General features: G+C 46.4%; 2 protein-coding genes and 1 long non-coding RNA gene across 3 annotated transcripts in view; 1 reads left to right on the top strand and 2 right to left on the bottom strand.

Moving 5' to 3' along the window:
- DIAPH1 (diaphanous related formin 1) overlaps positions 1-1,194 on the bottom strand; it is an 84,047-nt gene extending 82,853 nt beyond the window's left edge. The window contains exon 1 of the mRNA XM_084884928.1: positions 920-1,194. Coding sequence (XP_084741054.1) covers positions 920-1,036 — 117 coding nt within the window. The 5' untranslated portion in view covers positions 1,037-1,194. The remainder of the gene's footprint in view (positions 1-919) is intronic.
- Positions 504-16,011, top strand: LOC311623183. The gene is made up of 2 exons (XR_014795114.1): positions 504-546; positions 14,729-16,011. It is a non-coding gene; the product is annotated as an uncharacterized lncRNA (long non-coding RNA).
- On the bottom strand, positions 2,906-18,633 carry HDAC3 (histone deacetylase 3). The gene is made up of 15 exons (XM_084885010.1): positions 18,484-18,633; positions 18,300-18,382; positions 16,917-17,059; positions 11,316-11,397; positions 11,134-11,190; positions 10,961-11,016; positions 10,430-10,563; positions 9,890-9,970; positions 9,426-9,499; positions 9,206-9,270; positions 7,680-7,769; positions 7,495-7,553; positions 7,172-7,251; positions 6,725-6,882; positions 2,906-3,560 (listed from the first exon to the last, which is right to left on the bottom strand). Exons 1-15 carry the CDS (start codon positions 18,536-18,538, stop codon positions 3,491-3,493), a joined length of 1,287 nt encoding a protein of 428 aa, XP_084741136.1. The 5' UTR covers positions 18,539-18,633; the 3' UTR covers positions 2,906-3,490.
- Positions 18,634-18,642: the final 9 nt, after the last annotated feature.

The following is an 18,642-nucleotide window of genomic DNA, read 5'->3' as shown; positions in this document are numbered from 1 at the left end:
GGGGGCACAGGAGGTGGCACCGAGTGGAGGAGATGGTCGTCCTGGGCAACGTTATGGAAAGCAACTCCATTCCTCACAAACTTCTTGGACTTGCAGCCTGACTTCCTCCCCGGGAGGGAAAGTTTATCGCCATCCGCCTAAGGTCAAGAAGGGCATACTCATGGGAAGTCCCAACTCCCTGGAAAGTGATAAAGCAACAGGGTAGAGCGACAGGCTCTCTGGCCGGAGAAAGGCCGGCCGAGAAAACCAACTCCGGGCCCAGGGACCACGGGGCCTGGCCCCCGCAGGGACACACGGCCAGGGGGGAGGGAAGGCAGGTGGGGCCCAGCCAGGTAGCACTCCCGAGAGGAAGGATTATTCGGTGACACCGGGCCGAGGGCCCAGCGGGAGGGCTGGGCGGGAGGAAAGTTAGCAGGTGAGAGCGCCCAATCCGGGGGAAGGAAGTGACCTTTAGGAGAAGCAAATAAAACCCAGAAACACGGCGCAGGGGGGAGGGTAACAGGAGAAAATGGACTCAGAGAAGCACCGAGGACCCAGACGGAGAAGGTGTGTTGGGGTAATAACAGAGGAGGAAGAAAGGAAGTGGGGTGAGAGCAGAGAGATGGGGAGCTCCGCCTGGGCTCCGGGGGCGCAGGGCAGAGCGCGGGGGCCGGGGGCGGAGGGAGGTCCGAGGTGGCCGGGCCAGAGGCGCGGGGCCGGGGGCCGGGGGGCACGCCGGGCTCCCCGAGGTCCTGGAGGGGTAGGAGGAGGTCGGGCTGCGGAGCCCGGGACCCAGGAAAAGGAGACAGCGAGGCGCGGGGGCGGCTCCCGAAAGCCAGGCGTGCGTCCCCGGGCCGGCGGCGATCCCCGCGGGGAAGCTCGGGGTCCGGAGGGCGGGTGCCGGGCCGGGCTGAGGGAGCGGGCTGGGAAGGACACTCACAAATTTCTTGGATTTGCCGCCGTCGCCGCCCGCCGCGGGCAGCTCGTCCGGGCTCCGGCCCTTCTTCTTGTCCCGGGTCCCGCGGCCGGGCCCCAGGCCCCCGCCGGGCGGCTCCATGTCCAGGTTCGCGCCGGCCGGTCACCCCGCGCCCACACCGCTCCCACCGGCAGCGCCCAGCCCGCAGCCGCCGCCGCCGCCCAGCAGCTCAGCCGGCCGCCGCGCCCCGCCTCATTAGCATGCCGGCTGCGCGCGCCTCATGAATATACAACGGCGACGCCTCGCTCCCGCCCGCCTGCCCCACTTCCGCCCGGACCCGCAGCCCCTACCAATGAGTGGAGGGAGGGGGGTGGAGGGAAGCCGCGGAAGCTCGCTACCTGCCCCGCGGGCCTAACCATTCGCACCCACGTGGGGGGTGACGAGGGGGCGGTGTAGCCTCTCGGTGGCCGCAACCGGGAACGTCGCCCTCTGCTGGCGGAAGCGGCGCAGGCCTCCCCACTCACTCCCACGCAGAGACCACGTGGCTGTAAAGCCTGGACCTTCTCATCCCTCAGCCCCCGGGCGTTATGTGAATCAGAAATCAAATGAGATTGTTATCTTGGCAAAAATGTAGTGCCAAGATAATAGTTTTCATGTGCACAATATCCATGAAGCACGGGGATGGGGGGGGGGGGGGGAGAAGGGGGAGGAAAGTGGCAGTTAACCCTTTATTAAAAGCTATGTACCAAAAACAGAGTGATAGATGGAACTTGACAAGCTCTGGAGTTACACTACCTAGTTTTGAATCCAAAGTTTGCTACTTTCTAATTGTTTCTAATACAGATAAACTAGTTATAGCCAATGTGTGCCAGAACAGTAATGTCACCCTTTACCTGCACTTGCTCTATGCCAGGCACTATATAAAACATTCTACAGGTATCTTCTCACTGAATCCTCACAGTGCTATGTCATAGTTTCCTTTAGCCTCACCACTATACCAACAGGAAATTTGGACTTTAAAGCTAAAGTGACTTGTCCAAGGACACATTACTGATAAAAAATGTTAGTCGGACTGCCAAGCCCTATGTTTAACCAGGATTCCCTACTGACAGAGTGAAAATCACAGGTGTTCTCCAGGAGTACGTTATTTGCTCTACTAGTTTGATTTCCTCAGTAGTTTCATTCTCTCAGCTACAAGTGCTCCTTGAATTAAAAGTATGTGGCACTCAGTGGGCCCTCAAAGTATGGGCTGAATTATCTTGCCCAGCGCCAGCAAAAGATTTCAAATGTATGTTCCTGAGAGCAGATTCAGTGATTCTCACTCTGCAGACCCCAGTGCTCAATCTAGAGACTAAGATTACAGGGTCTCTGCAAAGCTGGCTATCTTAGAAATCTCTTACATTCCACTCTCTAATTGCCTGATGAAAATTTGCATAGAGCTGACCAGCCCACACTTCAAACTCAATTTGTCCAAAACAGTTCAAAAGCTATTTTACTTTCTAAGTTAAAGAGTTGAGAAACAGACAATATTAAAGCATGGAAGAGCAAATACTCTTCTTTCTTGTAACGCTGTCTACATCTGCATTTATCTCACTCCTTACTGGACTGTAAACTTCTCCAGAGAAGGGTCCATGTTTGTGACTACTAGCATCGTTTCTTCACATACAGTGAGGATGCTGAGAAACTATTTGTCAGGCACTGTGCTAAGGAAGCACTTTTCTCTCTGTGCATCCTCACCAGCTAACATCACCATTCCAAACACCCAGGTTCAAAAACCTGAAGTCCTCTTCTATCCCCTCTTTAGTAATCTGCCCATGTTTGTCTAACTCTTAACCAGAAGGCTCTATCAACTCCCGATATATGAGCAAAATAGTCCATGCAGATTACATATACAGGGCCTAACATAAGCTAAGTGCTGAGTGAGTGTCAACTAAGATTTTTATTACATACTTCATAACCCCCCTTCCTCTGCCTTCACACATAGGTAGCTAGTCACAGAAAGACAAAAGGTACAAAAAAATACCAACTTGGTTTATTGGATAAAAACAGTGGTAAAATGAACATAAAGCCAAAACTTAGAACAGGACATTTTCACATCCTCCTGTGCAACATATTTGTACTTGCCATCATCTGGGGTTAAGGGGTTAAATAAGCTCTGGCTCTCTAAAACCCCTCACTCTTCACTGCACTGGAAGGAAAGCTTGCAGTAGAACCCATGAGAGGAAGAAGCCAGAGGCAACCTCAGTCCTGATTACTCCTTCATCCCTAGAAGTCTCTGAGCTAGAGGGAAGCAGGGAAGGGATAAGGAGGCCAGAAGGGCTGGGACTGGCATCCAGGGCCCACTGCCCCAGATGTTCTACAGATAGCTATCCTTGTCCCATCCAATCCCAAATAGGTACCATTGTCAGGTCTTAGGAGGGAGAAGAAAGGAGATAGTTGGTTTGAGAACCAGATGTGGTCTCCGAACAGTCCCCCATCATTGGTAAAACCACTGAAGGCAACGGGTCCACAGAGCGAGGGGACCCACACTCTTTCCTCCCACCCAATTAAGAGGTAAGAAGGAATTCCTTGGGGACACAGCAAGCCCAACTGCTCTTATATCTCCACATCGCTTTCCTTGTCGTTGTCATGGTCTCCGTCATAGAACTCATTGGGTGCCTCTGGCCTGCAAAGCAAGGGGAGAGAGGTGAGGGCTGCACTCTTCAAGCTCCAGTATTTTCCCACAGTGGCACCCTCTCTGGAGCCACGTCTTAAACCCCTTTGTCAGGGAAGCACTCCTCCCCTTCTATTAGTAGAGACGATCACTAGTATTCCTCCATTCATGTAGTCAGTAAGCATTTATTGAGATTACTCTGTGCTAGTACTGCCACGAGCCTTAGCAATACAGTAGAGAATAAGCCAGACAAAATTTCTGACAATCCCTAAAAACTTACCTAATAAATGAGACTGACAATCACTAACAAAGTAAATAAGTAAATGTGATAATTCCAGATAACGGAGAATACCATGAATAAAATGAAATAAAGGGAGATATGACAGAAAGTGATGAAGGAAACAAAATTTTCACAAAGGATTATTAGGGAAGGCTGTTCTAAGAAAGTAAGACCTGAAGTTTGAGAAGGAACTGGCTAAAGATCTCAGGAAGACCATTCTGAGCTGCAAAAAATACCCACCAAGTACCAAAGTTATAAAGGTGAAAGGACCAGTAAGAGCAAGGAAACCAGGGTGTCTGGGAACAGTGAGCATGAAGGAGAGCTGTTAAAAGATGAGACCAGGATGTTAGTAAAGGGCCAGCATGCAGGGCTTTTTAAAAGCATGGTCAGAAATTTGGATTTCCCTCTAAGTGCAATGAAAAGGAGTTTTTGCCCAGCCGGTATGACTCAGTGATTGATCATTGGCTTATGATCCAGGAGATCATGGTTCAATTCCCGGTCAGGGCAAATGCCCAGATGTTGGCCAATCCCCAGTGTGGGGTGTGCAGGAGGCAGCCAATCAATGATTCTCTCTCATCATTGATGATTCTCTCTCTCCCTTTCCCTTCCTCTCTGAAATCAATAAAAATATATTAAAAAAAAAAAAAAAAAAGGAAAAAGGGAGAATGTCATCAAAGAGAAGCTGGACAACTAAGTCAGAAAAAGCCCTATCTGACAAGTAAGCAATGTCTCAGTTACTTTTAAGCACACAAGGGTTCAGCCTGTGGAGTCAGACACTCTGGTTTGAATGTCAGCCCTGATAATAAACTAGCTGTGGAACCTTCAGAAAGTTATTTAACCTTTCTGAGCTTTAGAATCTTCCTCTGGATTGTCTGATGGCAACAGGATGATGATATATACGAATTGCTATAAGCACTTAGTATTGAGTTTGATGCTTAGCAAAACCACAAAAAGTGGTAACTCTTATTACCACTATTCTGCAGATAATACACAAACTGGAGACATCAAAGAACAGGAACTCAGTGGGCAGTCTGAAAGAGAGGTAGGACTTAACGACAGGAAGAAGCCTGAGGCTTCTGCTAGCTGTTGAGAGGGGAGGATATAATGCAGAGACTAGGCTCAGATATCAGACTAGAATTATAGATGAAAAGGTCACACTTTGCCAAAAGGAAGAACGTAATCAAAGGTGTTTACCGTTTTGTTCTTTTTTTAAAGAAAATGAAAGTCAATTTCTAGAATTTAAGCCTCAATGACCTGGAGAGGTTGAGAAGGAGATGATGGGTCAAAAACGAATTCCTGAGGCCAGAGATTCAGATACTTCCTCAACCAAGAGCAGGAATATGGGAGTATTCACAGAGGAAGAAGGCTATAGTAGTCCCAAGGGTCCAAGCAGTGAAGCCCAGCTCCAGAGGATGCATCTGGAAGCATGAACTCTAAGAGAAGCAGATTCTGGAAGGGACTGAGAAGCCCATCAGACTCTGCAGCAGAGCCAGTTCAAACCTCTAGCACTGCATGGACCAGGACCAGATGTCCTGCAAGTGTCCAGCTGTGGTTATCCTTCAGTCACATAAGTAAATCTGTTCTCCATTAAGTCCATCTGTTTCTGCACTTCTGGTTTCTATTGTCTTTCCCCTTCATTTTTCAGAGAAGCCTACTTGAGATTAAAAATAAATTCTATGCTAGTCTTTCCCCCCCCCCTAATTCATTGCATCTGTAAATGTTTTAGTATCTATCTCAGAAAGATAACGGCTTTTTAAAAAACCACAATACAATTATCATACCTAAAAGAATTAATAAAGGAAAGAAATCAAAGGGTCTTAGAGAGCAGTATATGGGCAGTGACCTGTCCAGCTCAAAACCTGGAATTAAGATGCTGGCAAGAATATAAACTGTTACAGACTTTTTGGAAGGCAATTTGGCAGCAAATATTTAACAATTTAGCACACATAGCCTTTGACTGAGCAGCAACAATTCTAGGAATCTAATCTGCTCAAATAAGCAAGCAAAGATGTACATGAAAGGGGGGAAAGGGAGCCATTGCCACATTCTTTGTAAATAATGAAAAAAATGGGAAATATGTAAATGTCCATCAATGGCACTTGGTTAAATGAGGCTACATCCACACAATGGAATAGTATAGAGCTGATAAAATAATGAAGCAGATATATATATATATATATATATATATATATATATATATATTGATATGGGAAGATACATGTTGCCTTGTAAAAAAACAGAAAGAACCAGTTGTAAGAGATGTAAGTTGTAGAGCAATCCATAAAGAATGACCTAATTTCTATTAAAAAAAAACAAAAACAAAACTTTGAGAATGAGTGTATATGTGCATTTTTTGTTTATCTGTACATATACTTAATCTATAGAGAAAAATCTATCTGAAAAGATACAAATCAAACAGTTACTTTGTGGAATGGGTTTGGATTTTGTAAATGCAAACTTAACATATTTTGGTGCTGTTTAAAACTTATAATATATATTGCTAATGTCATTAAAAACAGAAAGAAAAAAAAAAGTGTGAGCCGAAACCGGTTTGGCTCAGTGGATAGAGCGTCGGTCTGCGGACGCTCTATCCACTAACCGGGTTCGATTCCGGTTAGGGGCATGTACGTTGGTTGCGGGCACATCCCCGGTGTGCCTCTCATCGATGTTTCTAGCTCTCTCTCTCTCTCTCCCTTCCTCTCTGTAAAAAATCAATAAGATATATTTAAAAAAATAAATAAATAAATAAAAGAGTGTGAAATAGCAGCAGACTGAAAAATAGGCATACTACAGGAAGTAAGCCAGGGAAAATTAAGCTAAGGTCTCAGTTTACTTTTCCCTTCTTCACCTCCCTGACAATCCCGCTAGAATCCCCTCTCTCATCGCTGCCCCAGACCTGCTATAGTTCTCCTCAGGACCCCTCTCCTCTGCATCAGCCTCATCAGTCCTGTCATAGGTCAGGAGGTCTGCGGGCACATCATGAATCTGGACACTAGGTGCATGGTTCAGCATCTTCAGGTTTTCAAAGATTGTCTGGCGGATCTGGTCCAGATACTGGTTGGAGTTAAGGAATAGAGAGTGAGCAGCTCACAGTGATTGAGGGCATCCACCCTTCCAGCTGCCTTTCACCCCATCATCCTAGTTGGTGTACTAGTTTGAGTACACCAACTGAGAAGTGTCCCTACTTCCACGCCCAACTGCCTCTACTGTAACCTGTTTAGAATCCTCCTCTAGCTGATTATCAGTGAGAGTGATGGCTGATAACTTTCTTCCATGGTTTCTCTGATTTCCCACATCCTGGACCACTCCCCACCCTTGTGCTCAGCTTCTCCAAGCTACTGACCTGGCGCGAGTTCTGATTCTCGATGCGGGTGCTGACATCTGGATGGAGCGTGAAATCTGGGGCAAAGTACTCAAAGTATTCTTAGGAGGGAAAAGATTTGATGGAGAGAGTATGGCTCAGTCAGACAATCAGGCCCCAAGACTTCCCAATCTCTTTCCTTCCCATCCAAAATCCCTACATTATAGTTGCCTAATCTTTTCACTGTTCTGAGCTCAGGGGTTAGTCTATAGAGCTCTGAGAATGTCAGTTTCCTCTCTGCCTTCAAGCCAGGCCATTGTGAGAACAGCCTTTCTGGTGTCGGGGTAACATGGGGTGGTCCTTACCACTATAGGGGAGCTCCTCACTAATAGCCTCTTCTACCAGCAGCGATGTCTCATACGTCCTGAAACCAACAGCAGAACGGGGGCAGGCTGAGCAAGTGGCCTCAAGGGTCCACCTTGCTGTCCCTCAGGGAGCCCCCAGCTCACACTGGACAAAGGGGAAAAGGAAAATGAGGGACCGTGCTTACCAGCACCGGGCAACATTTCGGACAGTATAACCACCACCACCTAGCACCAGGAGAGGAATATTGAAGCTCTTGACATATTCGACGCACTCCCTATTAAAAGAAACCAAAGGAATTAAGTAAAGGTAGTTATGAAAAGCCAATGAACACACCTCTTGGTATTGTCTGAAAGGGGCACAAGGAAACTAGATAGGTTCTATATCTTGATCTAGGCAGTGAAATTTATTGAGTTAAATCCTTGAGATATGTGTACTTTATTGTATTTCTGTGTCTCAAAAAAAAATCTAAAACAAAGTGCACTCCTGTTCTACACACCCATCCTGGCACCCTACCTGTTAATCATCTATTCTCATCCATGCTCCAGCAAAGGCTATCACTTCTAAGCCATAATATAACTCAAATCATCCACTTCTCTCCATCGCTACCTCCTCTACTTCAGTCCAGCACCACATATCCAGCCTAGACAACACCAATAGCTCCCTAACTGATCTTCCCCTTCCACTCCCGTCTCCCTAAACCCAAACCTTTCTCCAAGCAGCAGTCACAGCAGTCACTTTAAAACATGGCACTTCTGCCGAAACCGGTTTGGCTCAGTGGTAGAGCGTCAGTCTGTGGACTGAAAGGTACCAGGTTCGATTCCGGTCAAGGGCATGTACATTGGTTGTGGGCGCCTCCCCGGTGGGGGGTGTGCAAGAGGCAGCTGGTTGATGTTTCTCTCCCATTGATGTTTCTAGCTCTCTATCTCTCTCCCTTCCTCTCTGTAAAAAATCAATAAAATATATTTAAAAAAAAAAATAATAATAATAAAATAAAACATGGCACTTCCCTGCTTCATATATTTCAATGATTTTCCAGTAATAATAATCTAGACTCCTTACCAGGTCCAAATGCTCTATTCAGCCTCACCACTGCTCACCTATCAGACCTCGCCTACATCACCGCCAGCTTACTCCGTGTTCTTGCCTCACTAGTTTTATTTCACATCCTCTCCACACCAGCTCTTCCCGGCCTCAGAGCCTCTGCGTGGGCCGTGCCCACCGCGTGGGACAGCACTCTCTCTGCTCTTCCTTAGGGCTCGCTCCTGTTACCCTTCAGCTTCTCAATCCAAATTTCAACTCCTCAGAAAATCCTTTCCACATCGTACTATCCAAAAGTAGGTTCCCCACTGCTATCCTGTATTTCAGCTTCCTATCTTTTCCTTTCATAGGATTTATGACAATCTACCTGGTTTGCTTCTCATGTTTGTCTGTTTCCTACACTAAACTGTCAAGTTCATGGGAGTTTCCCCATTGTGTCCCCATCTCCTGTACAATGTCTGGAACATAACAGGAGCTTAATAAAAACCTAGTGAGGATAAATAACCAGCTGGGGAAACCCTGTTTAAAAGGACCTTTCTGGTTCAAGTGCAATTTGGCACTATTTTTGATTCTCAAGAAGAGGTAAGACCCGTTTTTCCACGACCCCCTCTCTTGTATTGAGGTCCAAGGCCACTTGAAAACCCGTGGGAGTCACAGGAGGGCAAGTCTCACCCGTGTCCTCGAATGCTGAGGTTGAAGCAGCCCAATCGGTCACAGCCCAGGGAGTCAGCTCCACACTGCATAAAGCAAATGCGCAGGCAGCTGGGTGAGATAACTGATCAGAATGTCCAGGTGTGCTTCCCTTCTTCCCTCTCCTTCCCCACCCACTCTTTCCTGCTAGCTTCTCCCAAACCTAGGAAGAGCCCTCCTAATCAGGCACGGGCAGTATTACCTGAAGAACAATGCATGTGGGTTGGTAGAAGTCCACCACCTGGTTGATAACCGGCTGGAAAAGGTGCTTGTAACCTGGGAGAGGGCCAAAGATGGGTACCTGGCACCCCAAGGGGATGGGGAGACAGGGAACAAAAGGAAAAAGGGGGTTGAGAGAGCATATAGCCCAGGAAAGAGGCAACCCAAGGAAACAAACCTTTGGCTCTGAACTTCTGGAGGGGTCCCAGACCCCTGGGAGTGATGGATGAAAGCGAATGACCCTTTTCCCAGAAAAATGCACATACACATAATGTGTTGTATAGTTCCCAGGAGGAGGGAGGAGGGTGGTGGCGGCTCATGGTCCTTCTGAAGGCCATTCATCCTGAAGGATACCTGGCCTAACAGCAGGCAATACCAGGCAGAAGAGGTTAACTCAAGGAGAGAAAGAAGGGGCCCAGTGAGCAGGGAGAAGACTTCAGTACTTACTCTGGTCATCAATGCCATCCCGCAGGGGTACATTGAGACAGTAGTAGCGGCCACTCTCTGCTCCAACTTCATACATGTCACCTACAGGAAGTGGGAGGTGGGGGCTAGCAGCCACACATGGGAGGCATCCACAACACAACTGCTTCCACCCAACCAACACTGAGGGCCTCTCGTTCCATCTGCATAACTGCACCACACACTCCCGAGAGCTAAGTCCCTTGCAACTTGCATTCATTCAACAAATACTTTTTGAGGGCCTACTAGGCATGGGGGATATAGCAATAAAGAGAATTAATGAAATGGAGGAAATACCACTAAGCTTATATTTTTGTGAGTAAACATAGTAAGGGAGACAGTAAACAAAACAAAACAGCAGTGAGTGCTCGATGAGAGTAGTGGGCAAGGAGGTGAGTAGTTAACTGGGTGGTTGGAGAGGCTTCCCTGAGGAGGAGCAGCAGAGCTGAGACCTGAAGGCTGAGAAGGAGCAGTCACGGTAAAGAGCTGAGGGGTGCGAAAGGGACGGACATTTCTACTCCGTACCTGTACCGGGGAAGAAGTAGTTTCCATATTTGTGGAAGGACACTGTCATGACCCGGTCAGTGAGGTAGAAGGCTTCCTGGACCCCGTCACCATGGTGGATGTCAATATCAATGTAGAGCACCCGAGGGTGGTACCTGGGGTGAGGGCAAAGACAGGGTCTGAGGCAGAGGTGGACTCCAGGAAGAAACCCCCAGCCACTCCTCCCAAACACAAGGTCTGGGATTATCAAGAGTCTGCTTCTGCCCAAATGCACCAAAGTCACCTGAAACCTAACACCACCAGCTCCCTAAGGGCAACCCTGGGGCTCCAGCCCAGATGCAGGGGCAGGAGAGGGGTGTGCAGAGGAGGATGAGATGTAAACAGGCAACAGGGAATGTGCAGCAGAGCACTGGAAGAGGCAGCCTGGGCAAAGCATGAAGAATTGGGAGAAGCAAGTATGGGGATGGAGATCTGGGTCAGGGCCAGGACAGTCTGAGATCTCGTCAGCCGAGAGTCTCATTAAGTCCCTCCATCGCCTCCCAGGTTACTCACTTGAGCAGCTCCAGGATGCCAATCACAATGTCATTGACATAGCAGAAGCCAGAAGCCTATGGCAAGACAGTGGTCTTGTAAAGGACGGAACAATTCCTCCACCCAGCTGTCCCCTACTGTCATCCTGACCAACCTTAGAGCAGCTATAGTCTCCCCATCACCTCCTCACTCACCTCAAACTTCTTGGCGTGGTGCAAACCTCCAGCCCAGTTAATGGCAATGTCACAGATCTAAAACACAAACACCCAACTCACAGTCCTCCTGCCACCCCCAGAGACGGGAGCTCACGGTCAGGGTCAAGCCCTGAGTCCCGTCAGCCACAGAAAGGGAGAAAGGGACTCAGGGCTGTGGTCACCTTGTTGTTCAGCTGGGTTGCTCCTTGCAGAGATGCGCCCGTGTAACGGGAACAGAACTCAAAGAGTCCGGGAAACACTGGGCTGCGGGGAAGAGGAGAAAGTTGAAGCCGTTTTATCTCTGTCCAGACCTCCCCACACCTCTCCCCCAATCCAAACCCCTCCAACCTCCATTCTTTAGTAAGCTGCTCTCCCGCTCCCACATGCTCAAGTTACCTGCAAATGTATTCAACAATTTTTTTTAAATAAATTTTAAAAAATATATATTTTATTGATTTTTTACAAAGAGGAAGAGAGAGGGATAGAGGGTCAGAAACATCGATGAGAGAGAATCATCGATCAGTTGCCTCTTGCACACCCCCTACTGGGGATGTGCCCGCAACCAAGGTACATGCCCTTGACCGGAATCGAACCCGGGACCTTTCAGTCTGCAGGCCGACGTTCTATCCACTGAGCCAAACCGGTCTCGGCTATTCAACAAATATTTTGGACCAAAACATGTATCAAGCTCTGATGGGAAGTAAAGAAGGATTTAACTCTGTCAGGAAGTTTGTACCCTCGCTGGAGAGAGAAGCAGGCAGCTTCTAGGTACTTGAGCATACACAAAGAGGAAACAAGTTGTAAGAGAACACTGAGCTCTATTTTTCTTAAAAGACTTTTCTGTATCACATTTTAAAGAAAGTTATCTTCCTATAGTATACACAAAATAGTAATAATGATGAAATAACACACAGCCTTTAACAGTGTGGAACCTAGTAAGCCTTTAATAAATGTCAGCTATCATTAATAGCATCTTCATTTTTTATTAAAAAAAAAAAAAAAAAGAGGCTTGAAGCCAGACACAAATGGCTACATACTATGCAGCTCCATTTAAATGACACTCTGAAAAAGGCAAAATATAGGGACAGACCTCAGATCAGTAGTTGTCTAGAGCAGTGGTCGGCAAACTCATTAGTCAACCGAGCCAAATATCAACAGTACAACGACTGAAATTTCTTTTGAGAGCTGAAAACCGACTTCTGCAAATGGGCTACGAAGTTTCAATCGTACATGGTATTTTGTGGAAGAGCCACACTCCAGGGGCAAAAGAGCCGCATGTGGCTCGCGAGCCGGTTTGCCGACCACAGGCCTAGAGTTAATGTAGAGAGAAGGGATTAACTTCAAAAGAACATGAGGAACCTTTGGGGGATAAATGACATTGTTGTCAAAACTCTCAGAACTGTACACCTAAAAGGGATGAATTCTACTGTATGCAAATTATATCTTCATAAACTTGACCTTCAGCAAAAGAAATGCTTTAAAAATATCCCGCTTTAGGTCTCCAAGGAAATAGTGGAGTTGACACATTGGACTATGTGAAAAAGAAAATTGTAGGGAGTATTGTTTTGTTTTGTTTTTATTTCTTTATTGATTAAGGTGTCCTTTGGCTGATCTCTCCCCCTTACCTCCACCCTCTCCTAGAGTGTTTTTTTAAAATATATTTTTATTGATTTCAGAGAAGAGGGAGATAGAGAGAAACATTAATAATGAGAGTGAATCATTAATCGACTGCCTTCTGTACACCCCCTCCTGGGGACTGAGCCTGCAATCCGACCATGTGCCCTTGACTAGAATTAAACCTTGTCCACAGGCCAACACTTTATCCATTGAGCCAAACCAGCCAGGGCGGGAGTGTTTTGTTTTTTTTTAAAATATATATTTTTATTGATTTCAGAGATGATTGGAGAAAGGAACATCAATGATGAGAGAGCCTCCTGCACACTCCCTATTGGGACTGAGCCTGCAATTTAGGCATGTGCCCTGACCAGGAATCGAACCGTGACCTCCTGGCTCATAGGTTGACATTCAACCACTGAACTACACCGACTGGGTATAGGGATTTTTATAGATTCTCAGAGTTTGAGCAGAATTTGTGATTGACACCTAGACAAGTAAGCAAATGAATAAACAAGGAAATTATCAGCTCCAGGAAAAACAAAAACTTATATAAGAAAATTATTAAATCATAGTATACTATTTATCTCAATGGTAAATTAATTTTTCAAAATTAAAAAAAATATAAACATAGGCCAAGACCAGTTTGGCTCAGTGGATAGAGAGTCAGCCTGCGGACTGAAAGGTCCCGGGTTCGATTCCGGTCAAGTGCATGTACCTTGGTTGAGAGCACATCTCCAGTAGGGGTGTGCAAGAGGCAGCTGATCCATGTCTCTCTCTCATCGATGTTTCTAATCTCTCTCTCTCTCTCTTCCTCTCTGTAAAAAAAAATCAATAAAATATATCTTTAAAAAAATATTATATATATATATAAACATAGAATACTTATTTGATAAAAAATGTTATATAACTATATTCTGAAGATAGGAGGGAAGGGGAAGCCAGGTGATGTATAAGACTAAATGCTCATCTTCAATGATAAGAGTTTAATAGACCATTGCTAAATTAAGAAATATGAATATGAGCATCTTATAAGAAACAGTATAGGATAGTAACATGGTTAACAGCCTAGATTCTAAGGCAACTACCTAGGTTCAAACCTTGACTGTTTAACACCTAATGATTGTGAGTCTGGGCAAGATAAAGCTTTCTGTGCCTAAGTGTTCTCATCTGTAAAAAGGAGATAGTCATAGACCCTGATTCCTAGGGGTAGTTGAGACTAAATGAGCTAATGACTGCAAATCATTTAGAATAGTACCTGACAAACAATAGACATTACCTAAGTATATTACATATTAGTGACTAGTAAATTAATATTATTATTTTGAAGTGCAAAGATAAGTGGCAGAAGAAATAGCTAAAGAAGCTAAAAGTGGCTGCCATTGGAGAGAGGGATCTATAAGTGGAAGGGACGGTTCTGGGACTGGTTTATTGTTTGTTTTTTTTCTCCCCCATTAAAAGCCTTGTAGTATAATTTGGCTTTTATATTAGATTGCTTTGACAACAGTCAGAAGTTAATTGAAAGGAAAAGCTCTAATTCTCATCTGAAATACAGATAAGCACAGGTGTGACAGTAGGATGCTGCACAAAGGGTCCCGCAGGAGCATTCCCTCAGCGCACAAAGGCTTTCCCAGCCCCAGCGGTGGCCTGAGGGCTGACTCTGCATTCGCAGGCCTATAAAGTGAAGTCAGAAATAGCATCAGCAGCAATAAGAAAAAAAAAAGAAACCACCCAAGGCAACATGTGACTGAACACCAAATGACAGTGTGGTGTGTGCAGGACAGACCTCTGTGGCTGCAGTGGTCAAGACAGGCTGTGTGGTGTGAAACTCCCTGGTGGTGTGAAGGCTGGTAAGGCCTTGGAGAGGCTGGTGTCTGTTTCTCCAGCCCAGGCTACTTCTATTGATAGGATATTTTAGGGAAACAGATTAGGGTAGTATTTTATTGATTTATTTATAATATATTTTATTGATTTTTTACAGAGGAAGGAAGAGAGATAGCTAGAAACATCGATGAGAGAGAATCATCGACCAGCTGCCTCTTGCATACCCCGTACTGGGGATGTGCCTGCAACCAAGGTACATTCCCTTGACCGGAACCGAACCTTTCAGTCCACAGACCGAAGCTCTATCCATTGAGCCAAACCGGTTTCGGCCTACGGTATTATTTTAAAACCTGGGCTCTGGATCTGAATTCTGCCACCTCCACTGACCAGTTATGTGACTCAGGCAAGTTACCTAAATCTCCTCAAACTTCAGTATACCCAAAAGCAGGAAAAGGACTATCACATTTCAGGGTTAGTGTGAGACGTGGATGTAGCAGCAATCCTCTGCATTGCAGAGTAAGGACTCAAAAAAATGGTGCTATTGTAGGATACTACAGGATCAACAGCCTGGTCTCTTCAAGAATTAAATTCAGGGGAAAGAAATGTTATAGATTAAGAATTTTAAGAGACATTATCAACCAAATGTAATCCTAATATAAATCAATCAATTGCAATATAGGAAAATTATAAGAAATAGGAAAAAATGTGAATACTGATTGCATGCCAACTCTGATGATATTAAGGAATTACTGCTAATTTTTTAGGTGTGGTAGTAACATTGTGCATTTTTAAAGAGGATCATTTAGAGATACATAAAGTATTCACAGATAAAAGAATATGATATCTGAGAATTTCTTTTTAATTTATTCTTAGAAAGGAAGGCCGAGGGAGAGAAAAACATCCAACAGCTGCCTCGAATGGAACCAGCAACCTTTGGGTGCACAGGATGACGCCCAACTGAGCCACACCAGCCAGGCTGGGAATTGTTTTAAATCTAACGTGATCCCTGCAGGGTGTTTGTTGGTTGGAGTGTCATCCCATGTTCCATCCCCAGTCAGGGCATGTGAGGGGGTCAGCCATTGCCTCCTGATAGATGTTTCTCTATCATATCGATGTCTTTCTCTTTCTCTCTCTCTCTTCCTCTCTTAAGTCAGTAAAAAATAACATCCTCAGGTGACAATTAAAAATAAATTTAAAAAAAAATGATAACCAGCCGAAACCGGTTTGGCTCAGTGGTAGAGCGTCGGTCTGCGGACTGAAAGGTCCCAGGTTCGATTCCAGCCAAGGGCATGTACATTGGTTGCGGGCCCATCCCCGGCAGGGGGTGTGCAAGAGGCAGCTGGTCGATGTTTCTCTCTCATTGACGTTTCTAGCTCTCTATCTCTCTCCCTTCCTCTCTGTAAAAAATCAATAAAATATATTTAAAAAAAAAAAAAAAAAGATAACCTAAGATGAGGGGATATAGATGAAAATTTGCTTACAAGTATTGCAGCTGCATGATGAACGTATGGAGTTTGCTGTACTATTCTTTCAGAAATGTTTGAAATTTTCCCTAATAAAAAGTTTAAAAGTAAACTGAGTAAATGGTAGCTTTTATGGTCACTGTTTTTCATGGGTGTACACTAGAATGTAAGCAAGGATCAGGGCTTATTTTTCTTATCCACTCCCTTTCCCAAAGGGTCTAAATTTTCTTGGTCCAATCATGTAAACCTGATTACAACTACTCACTCTCTTGCTTTTTCAAACACTTTGAAGGCTTGCCTCTCTTCTAGAGGTAAAAACTCCAATTCATCATAGGGCTGTCTATTTTTTAAAGGCCCTGCCTATCACTGCAGCCTCAATTCAGATCACTCTTCTCTTCATATTCTGCGGTCGGCCATTTTTGTTCCTCAAATGAGTCATAGTCTATCCTGGCACATGTCATCCCTACTGCCCATGACACTCCTCCCCTCACCCTCTCTCCTCCCAACCATTGTTACCTAATTACCTCTTACTCTTTCTTTTCAGATCTCAGCTCAATCTTTATTACTTACTCCAGGAAGCCTCCACTGCCGAGACTCCCAAAGCTGGGTAATTCTCCCTCATATATACCCTCATATGCTGTCATGTACCCTTCCTTTATGGGACTCACCACAACTATAATATTAAAATTTTGCTATTGTTGATCATTGCATCCCCAGTATTTGGCACAGGGCCTGGCCTATAAATGACCAATAAATATTTGTTGAATAAACCAATGAGTACATGATGACTCGCTGACTCAGCATCTCCCCACTTACTGCCTCCAAGACCTCACTCAAGTGTTCTCCTTGAAACGCCTGGCACCAAAAGTCCTATCTTCTCACCAGTCATCGCCCACGTTGAAGGCGTTAAGGCTCTTGGTGAAGCCTTGCATGTTGGTGGGGCTCACTCTCTGCAGAAAGTCAATGTAGTCCTCAGAGTGGAAGCGGCACATGTCATGCTGGGAGGCCTGGTATGGCTTGAAGACCTCAGGACAGAAACACAAGGTGAATCCAGGCAGGGTGAGTCTCAGTCATGGAGCTGAGACCACCCACACTGGGGATCACCCAAAACCACACCTGCAGTACCCTTACCCCGAGTCCTTGTTATGCTGAGGCAGAAGAGAGGCTCTGATAGGCTGGGTGGTTTGTTAGGATCAAGCCCCCTAAAGACCACCGGACTTGCCTTTTTCCTTCCCACCTCCAGCCTAGCCTTCCCTACTTGTCAACTACGAGCCTTGATCCACTGCCCTCTTCCCTGGATCTCCTACTCCTGATTCTCTCCATACCCATCTCCTCCCCTGGGCTCTGGTTCTCCTCTTTCTGTCTCTGAGTGCTTTTGGAATCAAATAATATGGGATGTATGAACATCTTCTAAAGCCCAAAGTACCCGGGGAGTGGGGATGTGGGGGAGGGGGGTGTCTCATACTTCTTTAGAAACTGGGCAAAACCAAAAAGACTTTCTCTCCCCAAAAAATGTGCATGCCAGCGAAAGATTTCAGGAATTCATAGATTCATGCACCAACATCACCTCAATCTCTTCTGAGACCAATTTACTGTCTGTGGCTCAGCACAAGCCGTGGACACTCATTCATACGTTAACTAATTCCCCTTGCAACGCATGAGGGCTGAGCTTAACTGTTTATAACCGCATATCACAGCTACAAATTCCAAGCTAGGGACTTGACAGCACGTTTCCCTGGGAGATGAAGGGTTGGGCAGTGATTACCTGTGTGGGGGTATTCTAGTTTTAAAAAGTAATACCTCCACATACACGTTTACACACAGGGCTATGGTCCTCCCTGGACCTTCAGCTCCTTGTTGGTGGAGACGGGTTGCAGAGAAGGGATAGAAACTGAGAGTAAACCTCACATCCCCTTTCCCTTCTCTGAGGCTAAAAGCACTGCCCACACCCTAAAATTCTAGGAAGAAAAACATCTTCAAGTCTTCAAACCAGCCCCACTCCACCCTAATCCGTCAAGAGTTGGCCCACCTGAGGTCAAAGGGTGGCTGACCTAAGGTGAAAGAGTAACTCCCCTTAAATCGGTGCGTGCACTCACCAGCACTCTGCATATGGGGGGAGGGGTGCCCCTGGTTCCTTCCATCCAGCCTGCTCCCACCCCCACCCTCGGGTGGGTCTCCCTGGGTGCATTCAGTGCGGCCTACCTAGTTTAGGGCCGCAGCTCGGCCCCCCACCCTCAAACCCGCAGTGGAGGCGGCGAAACTCACGATCATCTTCTTGTAGAGGCCATAGTGCAGTACCAGACTATGGGTCAGTGCCAAGCGGTGAGGCTTCATAGGGTGCCCAGCCCCTGGGAGTAGAGAAGAGAGTCCGTCAGTGGTGGTGGCCACCCCCTGGTCTCGAAACCTCCGCGCCCCGAACCCGTCGGGTCCCACCACCTTGTCCCCTCACCGTAGTGGAAGTTGCCCACGTCCGGGTCGTAGAAATAGGCCACGGTTTTGGCCATGGTGCCCGCGGGACCAGGCCCCGCGCCTCAGCCGCCCGCCCGGCCGCCGGCCCCGCCTCCCGTCGTACGTACGTGCTGCGTCAGCACGTCGCCGGCCTCTGACG

Source organism: Pipistrellus hanaki, assembly GCF_964339955.1.
Source record: "Pipistrellus hanaki genome assembly, chromosome: 5".
NCBI lineage: Eukaryota > Metazoa > Chordata > Mammalia > Chiroptera > Vespertilionidae > Pipistrellus > Pipistrellus hanaki.
The sequence above is the reverse complement of the archived record's forward strand: the minus strand, read 5'-3'. Positions and strand labels throughout refer to the sequence as shown.